This window comes from Mastacembelus armatus, chromosome 4 (assembly GCF_900324485.2).
Source record: "Mastacembelus armatus chromosome 4, fMasArm1.2, whole genome shotgun sequence".
Lineage (NCBI taxonomy): Eukaryota > Metazoa > Chordata > Actinopteri > Synbranchiformes > Mastacembelidae > Mastacembelus > Mastacembelus armatus.
The window spans coordinates 19,447,421-19,462,480 of record NC_046636.1 but is presented as its reverse complement, the minus strand read 5'-3'; the positions used below and the strand labels follow the sequence as shown (position 1 = coordinate 19,462,480).

Sequence of the window (15,060 nt, the reverse complement as noted above, 5' to 3'; positions counted from 1 at the left end):
TTGAAAGTCTGAGTTAATATCATTTGCTGTGTTTAAATACAAAGGGAAGCCAAGAGGTAAAACAAAGCCCCAGAAGAAAAAGGAAGAGAAAGAGAAAAAAACAACAGTAAAGACTCAGGGAGACGAGCTTAAAGACAACTTGGCTGATAACGATGACAGCTCCTCCACTACTACAGAAACCTCCAATCCAGATATGGAGACAAACATCAAAGAGGTACACAATGTTGAAATCCGGCTTCACGTCTGCTCTTTTTCAATTGCATTTACTACAACATATGCATCTTATTGAGATATATATTCTCCACGATTTTTTCCAGGAACCAGTGAAAAAGAAAGGAAGGACAGTAGCCACAGGAAAAGTCAAAGAAGAAACCGCGAATGTATTAGTCAAACCCAAAACCAAGAAACAAGGAACTACAAAGAAAGAGACCCCATCAGAAAATTCCAGGTTTGCTTTTTAAGTTAAGTGACAAATTTTTTTGTTTTTTTTAATCAAACATCATTGTGACAAATCTTTGTCGTTAGTCCTCTGGAGCTGCCATATGTAACACCACTAGAGAATAAACAACGCAAAAGCTTCACATCCAAAGCCCTTCATCCTCTCAACAACATCCCAAAGACCAGACCCCTGCAGAAACAGAGACGTGAGTTTTTTCACTTATCTCTTTTTCTTCAGCACCAGATATGTTTGTGAAATAATTGTTTTGGCAGTAGATGGGAAGTTGGAAGACAGGCGTCCGTCTCTGTTGGCCAAACTGTTGTCCAGCGCTTCTGTGCCAGAGCTGGGCCACAGCAGCAGCTCTGAGGGTGAGAAGGAGTTTGCTTCTCCAGAGTGGGATGTGCCGCTTTCCAAAAACAGCATCCGTAAGTCAACACCTGAAACCATCCAGACATATCCAGTGCTTGTCCTGCTCATGGCTGTTTTGTACACTGACCGATCACTGCTCTCCACAAGCAGAAGCAGACAGCCTTCAGCAGATCTCTCTCCAGACAATAAATGCAGACCCTTTTCTGAAGAGATCCGTCACAGGTGGGACCTGCTCCCCTCCACCCACCTCGCCTAGCCTACTGTCCAGAGGCAGTTACAGCAGCGTACTCAACAGCAACAGGTATCCTCTTTGTAAAATACCCCAAGTGATCAAATTAACCTCATTAATAAAACAAGGTTTTTACTAGTGCCCAGTTATCTGAATGTTTACAAAGATGCCAGATCCTCCCACTTCTCCAGTATCATCACCAGAAAGCATCACAAGCCCAAGGTGCTTTTTAAAACGATCAGCTCTGTAATCAGCCTGTCACCCACCGAAACAATTTAAAGCCTCCTCTATCATTTGAATCCTTTTCTACTTTTTTGATTGGTCCTTTTGGCCTATGGTGTTCCCCATGGCTCCATCCTTGGCCAACAGTCACAGTACATGTGACCACACATTATTTGGAAACACAGCTTTCAGTAATCCCCTTAAATGAACGTCGCTCTATGTCTTGTTTAAAAAAAAAACCAGTGAATGAGGTGAACTACTTGACCTAATGTGTTATCTCACAGATCAAGTGCTGGATCAGATGTTCCAAAATTTTCTCCAGCTAAATGAAATTAAATCAGAAATAATTGCATTTGGTTGTCTACAGCCAGAAAGCTGGGCGTAGTTTTCAACCATGACCTCATTGTTCACATAGAATTCACAGATATTGTCTGATGGCCATCTCATAAGTCATGCCTCCTTACTAGTGCTGATTTGAGATTGAGTTGTTTGGTGTTTTATCTTCTGTAGTTTGAAAGATCTGCTTTATAGGTTTATGAGGTATAAAGGACTTTGTAACCCTTTGCACATATGTATTCTAACTATACGCACCACTAATTTGGTCTTTTCTGATATTTTTTGCAGTGAGGGAAACCAGAAGAAGGCCCCAGGAAATAAAATATCTACAGCCACTCCACTCCCAGGCAAAAATGGGAACCCTACCTTTGCGGCTGTGGCTGCTGGTTATGACAAAAGCCCCGGTAAATATGTAACAATGGGCATGTGGTTGAAATGTATACATTTTTCTTGTGGGTGTTTTGTTTACAAGAGGTGACTAGTGTTTTATGTTTTATCAGGTGGTTCTGGCCCAGGTAAAACTGACCAAGGAAAGAGTCTGGCACACATGACATCAGTGGAAAGTGATAGTTCTGACAGGTAATGTGAGAAAATGACATAACCTCAAGATACAATTGTATGATTATACAAACATATATATATATATATATATATTTTCTTATAGCTCTGGGTTATGGAGTCCCATTGACACGACCAGTAGTCCAAATTACCATTCTGCCAACTCATTCTCGGCTTTTGGGCCCAATAATTCCTTCAACCTGACACGAGGTAAGCTGTGTGGCTTCACAGGCTGGTTACTAAAAAACAGAAGAATGTAGAGTAACTGGTCCCACAGTTATGGTTGGTTGGCTGCATTTAGACAGAAGCATGTGTGTATTGTTTTTAGTTTTCAGTGGCATGAATGTTTCAAAGTCATCTGAGCCTCAGCAAAGCTGGTCTGAGTTCACCACTGGACACTCCTCCACCTGGGACATACCAAGCAATGACTCTCTACACTCCTGGGCCAGCAGCTCCAGCTCACCATCTGCCCCGACGGCAGTAAGATCCCTTGTGTTGTGTTTATGTAACTCACTGATTCACTGTCTCTTTGCGATACTATAGTGAAGCTTCTTTTCCTTTTCTTTTCTTTTTTTTTTTTTAGTCACTCCTGGGAAACACCCGTAATCCCTGGTCTGCAACCACACCCTTCAGTAGCTCCATTTGGTCTACAAGTGCAGATTCAGCCTTACACCCTTTTGCTCCACCTAGCAACACAACAACCCTGACTGATCTGGTCAACAACCCCACGGTGTCAGCACCAGGGTCCACTGAGTTGAGTCGGACATACAACCTTTGGAACATGTGGCCCACCACCCTGAGCAGGCGCAGCTCTGAGCCATGGCCCAGCTCTTCTGACAAAATCAATTAAACAGCACATGACGGCACTTAACAGAAGCACATCATGGGTTCGATGTACTCTGTATGCTAAATCAATTTTTTTTTTTTTTTTTTTTTTTTAATGAGAGAATCCTAACAGAAAGCAATGTTACCTGAAGTGTTTGGCAGGCCAGTGCTGAAGGCTACCAACCGTGCAGTTTATTCTCTGCAGTTCTTTTATTCATGAGGACAGAAATGCAAACTTTTATTTGGATTTGTTTTAACAGGTGTCCCTAAATTAAATGTAGCATGGCATGCTAATGCCAGTGCAGACAAGTTGCTGTTATTGAAAGGGGAGTAGTGCTGCATTCTTTCACAAAATTTGAAACATGGAACATGGAGTCTTTATGGTTTAATAGAAATGTTGGAGGAGACATCTTATTTTAAGCCATGTGTTGTCTTGCTTTCATTTTTGCTTCTAATTGGTTACTTATTAAAGTTGGCTAGAGTTTGCCCTAGGCTTTTAATTGGCAGCAGGTCTGTTTCCTAATGTGAAAAGTGATTCTTCAGAAAACCAACGGCCTGAAAAGCTTCATGAATGTTCATGTTCTCTATTTTAGGGCTTTGTCCTAAAAGTGTCAAAGCCTTCTGTAAGATTAAATTGGTCAAGTAATTAAAGTTTGAGGTTTGTATTGTACATCGCCTCTATTTGTCAGCAAATTTCAAATAAACATTTTTGGCAGAACATCTTTTGTTTCACGGTTTTGTTTCGTTTTTTGTATGCTGACAGCCATGGCTGGAGGCATGTTGGGATGTCTGTTGGTCTTTCCAATTCTTGTGGACACAACACCTTGAGGGATTTTTTTTCTCTCTCCACATTAGGCACAAATTTTGATTGGGCACATGAATGAGCTTATCAGAATTTATATTTCAAAGGTCAAGTTCACCATGGCCTCATGTGACACATTTGTGGCCACAATTCACACAGCTGTGTAATTGGATAAAAATATGAACTGATGATGAGGTCAACTTCACTGTATTGTGACATAACACTCTGCACTGGCTGTTAATCAGTGCCATTACTATAACCTTCTATAGCTAACAGAAGGGGAGATTGTGGCCACTTTACTTTTGGTTGGCTGTGTTGTGCTATTGATGTGTGAAGCATTCATATTTTATAATTTATAGCTTCTTTCCAGCAACATTCGTGTCAGAAGTATCATTTACCATCATAGCTGCAGCTTTGTTCTCTAATAGAGTCAGCTTCATTGGCCTAGCCATTAAGCCTCTTTAAAAATGAGGAATTATTTCATAGTTCTTACACTGATGTCTGAGGGACTCCAAGAGTGACTGAAAAATCTTGGCTAGTTTATAATATAATTGTAATATATCTGCCATTAGTCTTTTTTTTTTTTTTTATTCATTTATGCTCAGCCTGTAGGAAAACATTTATGTACCTGGTGTACATTAAGCTCTGTATTTAACTGTGGCAGGTCTGTGCTGCCCTCTGCTGGACAGAACTAAAACAATATGCCTTTTATTTTGTTTTCTGTGTTGTGAATGCGTGTCATTCTAAAGCAGTAGACCAGGTATGCACATATATATATATATATATATATGCCTGGGAGTTCAAACTCCCAGGCCTCTGGTAGAGGATCCGAGATTGAGGATGACACACACACCACCCATAGGAGTGAGACGGGAATTTTATATATATTTATATATATATATATATATATATATATATATAGAAACTTTACAATAAAAGCCAGAGCTTTTGATATGTTGCTTTTAATACTTTTCCTGTCACTCTGACTGACTTACACTGTAAATAGTTTTTTCATCAAGACACCATAGATTATTTATTGTAGGGCTGTCTGAGGGACTCCAGTAACAGCTGACTAAACTTGGCAACATCACATTTAGTCATAACACAAACACTGTGGCTCTTCTTAAGCTCATTTGTGCGATCTAGGGCCATCATGCCACGAGCAATCGCACCCTGTACCTCCACACGAACAGGACACTCAATGCTCTGTGCTACCACAGTGCTGTCAATGCAGGCTGCCATTACGTAGGAATCATAGGAGACGAAGCCAGGTCCAAAGTACACGTCTCTCTTCTGCTTCATGACCTCCTTTGAGTAGGCCCAGCACTTAGATGTAATCATCTTCATAAAGCGTGCAGCGGGTGCATCCTGACTGATCATCTCTTCAAAGAACTCCTGTGCAAGTGAAATCAATTAGATCGGTTTACTGTGGGAGTGCAAGTTATGCAGGTTACGTAGTCCTAAACATTTTACCCATGTCAGTGAATTTCTGCATGCGTATTCCCATGATGCGAGGTACGTAGGGCAGAGGAATTCTTCAAGAACAATATAAGCAGACTCTGGATCCATTGCAAAGTTAAACTCTGCACATAGTGTTACATTCCCCTTTCCTGCAAAGACAAAAACAAGTTATACAGGATGACACGCCTCAAATAACCGCTGTAATAACACTGTGGTATTACCTTCCATGTTGCCACCCATTATGTACAGATCTTTGAGCTTTTGGGGAAAACAGGGATCCAGTCTGACAGCAAGTGCCAGATTAGTGAGTGGTCCAAGGGTCACCAAGGAGACCTGTGGGAAACACATTTCAATGCAAGAACACCAGAAGGCAGCCATATGTTACAAGCAGAACACGGTTTCCCACCTGGTTCTGGTGTTCGGACACCAGTCTAATCATTGCATTGACTGCATGCTCCTTTTGGATTTTCTCCTCCCACTGTGGATCTTGTTCTGCAATCACATCCCCAAGTCCATCAGTTCCAAAGTGATTATTACACAGGTTGCTGTCTCCAAGCAGTGGACCCACAGAACCCCGAAACACTGGAATCTGCAGAACAAACACACACAGCCGAGCACAAAATACTTATTACTGTGTTAGATTTGGACATCCTTATTTAACAGGTGCCCTCGGGGGCTGATTACATTTATCTTCCAGGATGAAAATATGACAATGATTGGTAAGATCTCGGTACTGAAAAATCGGGTGTGATTAAAACTGAAAGTGAGGTGGTTTATGCACTTTTAGAAGACTGAGGAATTCTGTGATGCTGCTAACATACATACACATCCTGTAACTAAGTTGTTTATAGTATTTTGATCGGAAAACAGACACTGTATGCTGTTGCATCCTTTTCTGTTCAGGAATAAAATGATTTATCAGGCCATTGAGCTTACCCCATCATGCTCACAGACGGAGAGGACCCTCAACACATTCTGACACACATTCTCCACAGCTGCGTTTCCAAACACACAGGTAATACCCAGGATCTGAATGTTAGGTGCCGCTAAGGCCATCATTATAGCCTGAGCGTCATCTATGCCGCAGTCCGTGTCGATGATCACCAGCTTTTTTGCCATGGTCTTCTGTAAAATTCAAATTTCCAAAGTTACTCTCACAATAATCCAGAAAATCTTAGATTGGTGAAGTGTCCGGGGAAAGCATTGAGTTCGTAGTTAACAGATAAGTTAATGTGTAATAATTTAAGAAAGAAGATTATTTTAAAAGTTGTAAGAAGAGAAGAAGATCTGCAGATACTCTGAGATTTTGAGCTCAAAATTCAAGGCTACTTCTCTTTTCAATTTAATGTGGAAGAGTCTGGTACACTGGGTAATCGAGCCTGTCTGCGAGCTGTTTTTTTTTCTCTCGGTATACTATTACAAATAAAAACAAACAAGCACATGTTTTAAGATGATGTACAATCTTTTTCCCGAACAACAGGTGACAGTCAATTTTGATTTTCAGTGTAAGTTGTTGGAGACATTTGTTTGAGAAACCTGAAGACTTTTACCTTCAGTGTGAAAACACCAGCGATCAGTAGGGTCATATCAGGGTTTACTAACGCGGGTGTGTACACTCTAAAAAAAAGTGTAATATACATTAAAAATAAATTAAACAAAATGTGAAAAAATACGTGTAAAACAACGTTTCTATCGTGGACTCGTGCTTTTTTTTTTTTACTTTTATTCCCAATCTTTAATTAGTCTTTTTCATTTGTTAGTTTCTGGACACCCCGGTTTTCTGCTCAGGATGGTACGGTCTGTTAAACCTGCACAGGAAGAGGACGCTGGCCAGGAAGGCGAGCTTTGGTTTGTGTTTTCCAGGTTAATGTGCAACCTGGGGCGGTGCTGTGTGCTCGGTCTGGGCTTTGGCACCTTCCAGCTCTGTTCGGTCGCCGGTCTTCGAGCAAAGTGTAATAAAAGAAATGAAACCAAGCAATAAAAATGAACGCTAACGCTGGGCGTGTTGACACCTGCTAACTACAGAGAGCACAGGTCTGACTCCAGCGGCTTCACAGGTGAGATGTTAGTGTTGAGCAGGCACCCTGAGGTGCCAGGAGCACTGCAGGTTGTGTGATGTCACAACAATGGTAGTCAGGGTTATGTGACTGATGTTGTCATGTGGTCAGGTGTTCCCTGCCTGCCTCCCTGCACCTCCATCTTCTTGTTTTGGATCTTTGCAGTGTTTGTAAAAATGCCTTTCCTTTCTCTTCACCATCCCAGGCAGTCTCAGCCGGTTTTCTCATCCATCATATAAGTGTCTGTTCAATGCCTAATACATCAGAAGGTCAAGGAGCAAACGTGTCTGGGCCAGCAGAAACGTCTGGGCTGCAGAGACCCTCTGATGGGGAAGGGGAACGAGGTCTGATCAGCTCCCTTGTCCGGGACGCTGCAAGAGTAAGGCGGGCTTCGAGCGCCGAGCTGCACCTGCAGTGGACATGCCCGGTCACACACTCCAGAGAGAAGTTCTACACCGTCTGCTCTGATTATGCTCTTCTCAACCAGGCTGCTTCTGTGTACTGTCCCCCACACACAGCCAGGGATGCAGGCCAGAACAAGCAGGGCGACGGGGCCCTGGTTGTGAAACCTAAACCCTCTGAGGATTTCGGCACTGGTCAAGCTGGAGGTGCACATGTGGGATCAGATGGGGACTTCGAAGTGGAGGAACTGTCCTCAGGCAACACCAAACCTATTTTGGCCTGGGAGATCGATACAGCAGACTTCAATTCTGTGCTCACCAGAAAAATAAGAACAAGTAAGAAGTGCTCTTGAAGTCTGTGATAGTTATACAGTTTCTTTTCGTTTCAGTTTCAGTTTCTTTTTAAACCTCACTGACACTGATTTCCAGGCAATGTGAAGAAATCCAGCAGCAAGAAGATGAAAACGTCAGACAGACCGACCAGAAATCTGCAAGACGTCCCTCCTCATGCGTCGCTGGAGGAGATCAAACAGAGAAAAGTGTTCGACCTCAGAAGATGGTAATAGTGTATTTAGTGCTACTGTGGTTTTCAGTAATAGCACAGTGAAGTGACTTTTTACTTCAGGCTATAGCAGTGCCAAAACATTTTCAATATGTATTCATGCTCATTGTGTTACAGAAGGTCAGTAGGTCAAGGGTGTGTTCTTGAAATTGGAGAAATCTTGTTGTAGGTATTGCGTCAGTCGGCCACAGTACAAGACCTCATGTGGAATCTCGTCCTTGGTGTCCTGCTGGAACTTCTTGTACAGCACTCTGGGTGCAGGAAGGTAAGCAGCATCTACCGTCCTCTGTCACATTTCATAAAAAAATAAAAAAAAATACACAAGACATTAAGACGACCCCTGAATTCAATCCAAGATTAGTTTTCCCTGTAAGGGCAGCTGTATGCACCACCTGGAAAAGCTTAGCATTGATCTTACCCTTCTCAAGATGTTTGTAGATAATACTGAGGATGAAGAGCTTGGTGTCCTCACCACATGCCTGCTAGGTAAATAACAGGAGGATCTTTGGATCTGGTACCTCTCTCTTGGTGATTTGATGATTTCCATATTTTCTCCTGCATAAAAGGTGAAATCATTTCTTAATATGCTTATATTTATTTTGCATTACTAGTCTTCCACCCATCTCTCAGGAGGAGGCTCTGCATATTCTGGGGTTTCAGCCGCCTTTTGAAGAAATCAAGTTTGGTCCTTTCACTGGCAACGCTACTCTGATGCGGTACATGGACTGCTCCTTTAAGTTTTAAACAGTTGCTTCACTTTAGGAAATGTGTGCAGCTCAGTAATCAGTGCATTCTCATTACAGGTGGTTCAGACAAATCAATGACAATTTCCGAGTGCGAGGTTGCTCCTATATTCTGTATAAACCGCATGGAAAACACAAGACAGCTGGAGAAACGGGTGAGTCCCCCAGCTGTCAAAGCCAACTGCAAGCCTACTATTAAAGAGATAAAAGAAAGCAATAACCACAATAATGTTTTTAGCTGAAGGAGCGTTGATGAAACTGACACAAGGGCTGAAGGACGAGTCTATGGCCTACATTTACCACTGCCAGAATCACTACTTCTGCCCAGTGGGTTTTGAGGCAACACCACTCAAAGCAGCAAAGGCTTATAGGTAGGTCACATCAGCTTGTCTGGCAATTATTTTTTTAATTAAGCAATTAGTTGTTTAGTATGGTCTGACGTTGTGTGTCCCTTTTAGAGATGTAAGGATTGTGCTGACATGGAATTAGTTAGACGTGAGTTTTTTTTTTTAGCTCATACTTTTTGGCAAGTTGGCATCATTTAAAAGCACCTTGATCACTATGACCTAATTGAAAAAGTGATTATTCTCAGACAAATTCTGGAGTTAAAGAAGCAGTTTGATTTTTTTAAGCAGATTTAAGTGGTTTCTTTATGATGGTGTGTATCATTGTCATTCATATGTGTTATGTCCAACTAAGTCTAAAAGCCAAGGATGTTGACTTTACAATGACCTAAAATAGATTATAAAAGGAGAAAATCATTACAGAGGAGGTGGAAGGAGAGAATAATAACCATTTTTGCTTGCAGCTGGCTAAAACAATTAATTGACTGCAATTAAATGACTAACAGTTTCAGCTCTGATGAGTTTATGAACTAATGAGTGTTCTTTTTGTGCAAAGGGGCCCTATACCCACAAATGAAATGGAATACTGGATCTTAATTGGGGAACCCAGTAGGAAACATCCAGCTATTCACTGTAAAAAGTAAGCTCTGCCGCTAGTCATTCTGTGCCAACTTTTATCGTGCACTATTGTGGAGCTGCTTATTATGGATCCTCTCTTCTCAGGTGGCTGGACATTGTGACTGATCTCAACACACAAAATCCAGAATATCTGGATATTCGTCACACAGAGCGAGGGATTCAGCGACGCAAAACTAAAAAGGTTCCTCACACATTATTTTAAGTGTTGCTCTGTATGTAAACATATCTCGGATTGTATGTAACTAAACTAACATTCCCTGGCTCACAGGTGGGGGGCAACCTGCACTGCATCATGGCCTTCCAGAGGGTGAACTGGCAAAAGCTCGGCCCCTGGGCTCTGAATTTGGAGAACCTGCGCCACGACTTCCACCACTCTGGCACAGAGCGAGCCCACGGAAGTGGCACAGAGGATACAGGGGCGAGAACGCCAACAAAGCGCCTCCCCCACTTGGGACGATCACACAGTATGGGAAGTCAGAAGGACACCTGCTGGAAACGCCTGTCCAACACTGCAGAGTACAGGCAGAGGAGCTCCCCTGACAGCGACCTCGAAGAGGACATCACTGACTGAAAAGGTTCATTGGGACATAAAGGGGAGTTCTAAATACAGTACAGCTCCTCCTAGACGTGGTCTGGTGGTAAGCATTTGTTTATTGTCAACAAATGCTATGAAAAAGCTAAAACCAACAGTGAAAGGTTTAAATATTTAAATACGTAACACAAATGCATTGTTTCATGTTTATAAAAGGCTAAATAATGGCCTAAAACTGTAGAGACTATTTTCAGTCCCTAAACAGTTGGTATTCTATTGAGTATTTCTGGTAGAGGAATAAAATATAGTGCATCATTCTTAGGTTACATAGGTGACAGCTGTATCCTAGCATCAGTTCATTATTGGCTGTGGTTGATTCATAGGATTTGTTGATAAGAAAATTTTAGAACCCCACCAGATTTCTCCTTTACACTGGTGAATTAATGAGTAATTAAATTAAACTCCGTTGTTTTGGGGCCATATAGCAGTTGTAGTGCTTTTAATCAGATATTCTCTTAGTGTTGGTAAGAGTCTGTCCACTGTTCCTCTTTGTCCTGATGATTAATTCTGTCCCCATGAGACACTTTTTGCCATTTAGTAAGGTCTAGACTGCAATTGATGCACCAGCAACTACGATTAATCACAACTACACAGGCAGCTACTGACATGAGCCATATTACCATGAATCATTCATTATTCGACAGCGGGACAGCTTTGGTGGTGACTTGACTGCTAGTGTTTTTAATAAGGTGACTTTTGAGGCAGCGTATGACAACTTACGGGCCCATACGGAACGGATTGTCGCTGTCGAGATAGCTTGAGCATCAGTTTCAAACACTAAGATAATGTACAGGGAAAAGCCTTAAAATGATCATAATCGCGAACAGAAGAAAACCTCATTGACAAAGAGGAACAGCAGTCTTAACGGGACATCCTCTGATCAAAACATCAAACTATGACCTCAAAAATCAACACTGAGTCGAATCCACACTTCTTGATGTTTTACTGAACTTAAAACAGTAACTGCATTGTAAAGTGTTCCTGTTATTTATTTTTTTTCCACCATCTACAGAAAGCATTACATGCTATAGTCACACTACAGGATTATTTTCATTTCATCCTACTACTAATCACACACACATCACATCATCTTCACCTCACTGCAGTGATACTGTAAGAGTGTACGTTATACTCAGCTATCGAGGAAACACACGACACTGACTCTTTTGCTGTAGCTTCTGTTCAAAGACGACACACCTCCACACTTCTTTGTACAGGTACAGTAAGTGGGATTGTTTTGCACCTGGCGTACAGTGGTTAGTTCAGTGGAAGTGCTGTCGAGTCCAAGTGTTGTAAAAGCAGATGACATTTTGTTGTGCTGTGTGAAACCGTCACATAGATGATCGCAGTGTTTAAAAGACGGCGGCTTTACAAAAGTGATAGTGGTATTGTTCCGCCGCCCAAAAACAAAATGTGAACCACAGGTAGCGAAGACTGCATGGTAAATTTCAAGTTTATGTACAGGCATAAATAATCCTTCTGTTCACATCTTTATGACATTTGTCATCATGTACTCAAGTGGATTTGATGTAGTGGTTTATTTATTTATTTGAAAATAAATTAAGGTTTGTATACAGTCCTGGAGCAAACATTTTTCTTTATGACAATCACAATTGCATTTTAGTCCGGTCTCACGGGAGAGGCTGCAGATGTCAAGCTTCCTCTTAACTGTTGTTTTAAGTCAGCTATGTCAGCAGGACCAATACGGCAGCAGCCCCCTAAAAAAGAAAGCAAGGAAGAAAAAAAGATACACTGCTCAGGCAAAATACTAATAAATGACCTGACAAGAACAGAGTGCACCTTACCTATCATAGCAGCACCTTGCTTTATCCATGTATGACTGAGTTCAGGTATTGATGCTGATGTTTTTCCTGATGTAAGCCACCTTCATGTGGGAAAAAAAGTAAACATGGAAACAGACATTTTATTCACCTAAAGTTGTTTAAGTGTCATATTTTGGCTCCTACTCTCCTGAATACAGACTCACCCTTGCTCACTGTCCCATTCCTCTCCACTGTTAGGATAGACCACCCAGCTCATGTCTGGGCACAACAGTGACCTAGCAGAATCCAGCAGCGGCTCCACCACAGCTGGAGAACAGCAGTTGACTCCTACAGCGACCAGCTGTGTGGATTTGTTGGCTATTTGGACCGCATCAGTGAAGGGGCTGCCATCTGATATACACCTTCCATCCTGAAGGTGTTTTTTTAAAAATAGGTATCAATATGCTACATGAATAGATAAACAGCAATTTTACAACTCATGAGCAATACTTACCTTACAGGAAAAGGACAGCCAGGCCTTAGAGTTTGGGAATTCTTTGAGCACTTCCACCAAAGCCTCTGCCTCTTTGATACTTGGGATTGTCTCAAAAGCAATGAGATCCACACCTGCTGCTACTAAGCAGTCGATGTGTGGCCGGTGCCAACCTTTAAGCTCCTTGAAAAAGAATAAAAATACATCAATCAACGACAATCAATTAATTAGTCCCAAATAAAAACTGAAAACATTAACAAATAGGTCAAATATTCTAACACGCTGATGAGTGGCAGTAGAAATCCTGCTTTCATTATTTACTGTATTTGTCACTTTCAAACACTATGCATAATTAGTGCTTACATAACCAGAACAAGCATGCTGGGAACCACTCACTTCAATACTCATCTCCTTTGCATAAGCCCCAGTGTACTCTGAGCCGTTGTGGAGAAAGGCCCCGTACGGTCCCACTGAGCCTGCCACCAAGAAATATCTCTGCGCTGGAGAGATTTTAAATAGCAGCATCATAAGTTACACTAACACACTGTCTGCCATCTTTAAAACAATCTCCAAGACTCTACAGTTCTGCACCTGTTGGATGACAATCAGAGACAAATCTCTCAACTGTCTCTTTGGCCAGGTGGACACCAGACATCAGCAGCTCCCTGGCACCTTCACAGCTCATGTTCAGGTGATTGATGAATCCTGTAATACTTGCTTGGTATGTGGCTGTGGTGATAACATCAGCACCACTGAGGAGGAACCTGCGGTCAGATTTTTAAAAAAAGTAGGTTCTTACCATTGATTACTGATTATTATTTCTTCAAGTTGTACCTCAATATTTAGCATGAACCTACCTGTAATGTACATCTTTTATGGCCTGGGGATTAGTATGCAACAGCCTGGCGCTCCACAAAGGATCTCCCTAAATGTGTGAGACCTAGAGCTACTATGATTAGTTTGACTAACAAGAAGTTAATTGAAAGAAAATGAATCACCAACTACTTTCATAATGGATTGATCTTTTTTTTTTTAAAGCCTAGACATGTTTTACTAATAGAGAAACACTGCTCTTAGTTCTCATACCTCATACCTCAGTTTTAAGAGAATATTACTTAAGTCATGACAAACATGGTGATTATTTCTGTAAACAATCAATAAACATACAGGCCTGGGCTCCATCTAAATTCATAACACTTCACTTTTACTCCACTATGTTTATTTGACAGGTGTAGTTACAGTCATGGAAAACAGAGGACATTATTGCACCAGTTAAAACATTAGACGTCAACCTTTGTCGATGTTACCATGGGAGCAGGGTACATGGCCAACGTGTTACAGGTTTTTTTTTTCAACTGTCAATGTCTTTAAACCTAAAATAAAAATAAATAAATTGCCCACTCAGATATATAATATTTAATACTACTACGCTACTTTTAAATCAAAGAAACAACGTTAGTCTGCTGTACAATATAACAGCTAACTAGTTAGCCTACGTGCTAGCTTTACGTACTGAATTAGGAAACCAGTGCTAACTAGTGAAGAGGACACTCTAATGCAGGCATTGTTAATTATTTTACGTTTTAACAGCTAGCTACCTGTAAATGAACTCCTTGCGCTTCCAACTGAGTGGCTAGTCCACCATCCAAGATCAAAGGTCCATTATCGTTCATATAATGCTTTAGACGAGAACCCATGGAGAAACACTTTAAATTAGAAGCACAGACGTTATGTAAAGTCTCCGGTATAGGAGATAAAACTGTCAAACGCAAGCAACGTACAATACAGTAATACAGCGTAAGTTACGTGAAACGCTTACGTCCCAAACAATTGTTGTTCCGGGTAGCGGAGTGAGTTCAACGGCTGCGTTTAAGAACCTCTCGAAATTTTAAAAACAAGGGTAATTATGACCACAATTACCCAGGCCACCACTAGATGGCGCATTGTACAATGTTTGTCATAAAGAACTACATTGTGTAAGTACTAATCAAATAATGTGTATTTTTTATTTTAATTATTTTTATAATTAATAATAATTTTTTTATTTAGAAAATGTGTAAATCTGTCAATGACAAGGCAATTCTTGTGATTTTCTTCATTGGTGCTGTCTACCCTATTAATATTCACTTTATGTACATTTAACTGCTTCTATTGTATACGAATACTCTATTTTTGTATAGCGTTAGTGTAGTTTTTCTATAGCAACATTAAACATCCTTTAACAG

The 15,060-nt window shown here is 41.1% G+C and overlaps 4 protein-coding genes across 12 annotated transcripts in view; 2 read left to right on the top strand and 2 right to left on the bottom strand.

The window, feature by feature from the left end:
* tmem131 (transmembrane protein 131) overlaps nucleotides 1–3,700 on the top strand; it is a 30,608-nt gene extending 26,908 nt beyond the window's left edge. For 2 of the 6 annotated variants that reach the window (XM_026304977.1, XM_026304972.1), the window contains exons 32-41: nucleotides 45–214; nucleotides 318–448; nucleotides 526–644; nucleotides 712–864; nucleotides 956–1,109; nucleotides 1,884–1,999; nucleotides 2,096–2,174; nucleotides 2,260–2,363; nucleotides 2,482–2,633; nucleotides 2,737–3,700. In XM_026304977.1, coding sequence (XP_026160762.1) covers nucleotides 45–214; nucleotides 318–448; nucleotides 526–644; nucleotides 712–864; nucleotides 956–1,109; nucleotides 1,884–1,999; nucleotides 2,096–2,174; nucleotides 2,260–2,363; nucleotides 2,482–2,633; nucleotides 2,737–3,003 — 1,445 coding nt within the window. In that variant the 3' untranslated portion in view covers nucleotides 3,004–3,700. The remainder of the gene's footprint in view (nucleotides 1–44; nucleotides 215–317; nucleotides 449–525; nucleotides 645–711; nucleotides 865–955; nucleotides 1,110–1,883; nucleotides 2,000–2,095; nucleotides 2,175–2,259; nucleotides 2,364–2,481; nucleotides 2,634–2,736) is intronic. The other 4 variants (XM_026304974.1, XM_026304976.1, XM_026304973.1 and 1 more) reach the window with 4 other exon arrangements.
* A 1,026-nt stretch (nucleotides 3,701–4,726) lies between these two features.
* LOC113129227 (inosine-uridine preferring nucleoside hydrolase) lies at nucleotides 4,727–6,827 on the bottom strand. 3 transcript variants are annotated; one of them, XM_026305099.1, is made up of 6 exons: nucleotides 6,792–6,827; nucleotides 6,178–6,366; nucleotides 5,648–5,830; nucleotides 5,463–5,574; nucleotides 5,254–5,390; nucleotides 4,727–5,175 (listed from the first exon to the last, which is right to left on the bottom strand). In XM_026305099.1, the coding sequence occupies exons 1-6, from the start codon at nucleotides 6,825–6,827 to the stop codon at nucleotides 4,810–4,812; spliced, it is 1,023 nt and encodes a 340-aa protein (XP_026160884.1). In that variant the 3' UTR covers nucleotides 4,727–4,809. The 3 variants fall into 3 exon arrangements, with proteins under 3 accessions (XP_026160884.1, XP_026160886.1, XP_026160885.1); XM_026305101.1 differs by lacking the exon at nucleotides 6,792–6,827 and adding an exon at nucleotides 6,545–6,644; XM_026305100.1 differs by lacking the exon at nucleotides 6,792–6,827 and adding an exon at nucleotides 6,571–6,635.
* A 235-nt stretch (nucleotides 6,828–7,062) lies between these two features.
* LOC113129336 (basic immunoglobulin-like variable motif-containing protein) lies at nucleotides 7,063–12,155 on the top strand. Of its 2 annotated transcripts, none has more exons than XM_026305270.1 (10): nucleotides 7,063–7,298; nucleotides 7,504–8,035; nucleotides 8,129–8,258; nucleotides 8,431–8,526; nucleotides 8,873–8,977; nucleotides 9,065–9,159; nucleotides 9,243–9,375; nucleotides 9,905–9,988; nucleotides 10,072–10,168; nucleotides 10,256–12,155. In XM_026305270.1, the coding sequence occupies exons 2-10, from the start codon at nucleotides 7,549–7,551 to the stop codon at nucleotides 10,556–10,558; spliced, it is 1,530 nt and encodes a 509-aa protein (XP_026161055.1). In that variant the 5' UTR covers nucleotides 7,063–7,298; nucleotides 7,504–7,548; the 3' UTR covers nucleotides 10,559–12,155. The 2 variants fall into 2 exon arrangements, with proteins under 2 accessions (XP_026161055.1, XP_026161056.1); XM_026305271.1 differs by having other exon boundaries at nucleotides 7,496–8,035.
* On the bottom strand, nucleotides 11,551–14,691 carry LOC113129337 (homocysteine S-methyltransferase). The gene is made up of 8 exons (XM_026305272.2): nucleotides 14,434–14,691; nucleotides 13,693–13,760; nucleotides 13,427–13,599; nucleotides 13,232–13,335; nucleotides 12,857–13,018; nucleotides 12,567–12,772; nucleotides 12,385–12,464; nucleotides 11,551–12,297 (listed from the first exon to the last, which is right to left on the bottom strand). Exons 1-8 carry the CDS (start codon nucleotides 14,530–14,532, stop codon nucleotides 12,200–12,202), a joined length of 990 nt encoding a protein of 329 aa, XP_026161057.1. The 5' UTR covers nucleotides 14,533–14,691; the 3' UTR covers nucleotides 11,551–12,199.
* Nucleotides 14,692–15,060: the final 369 nt, after the last annotated feature.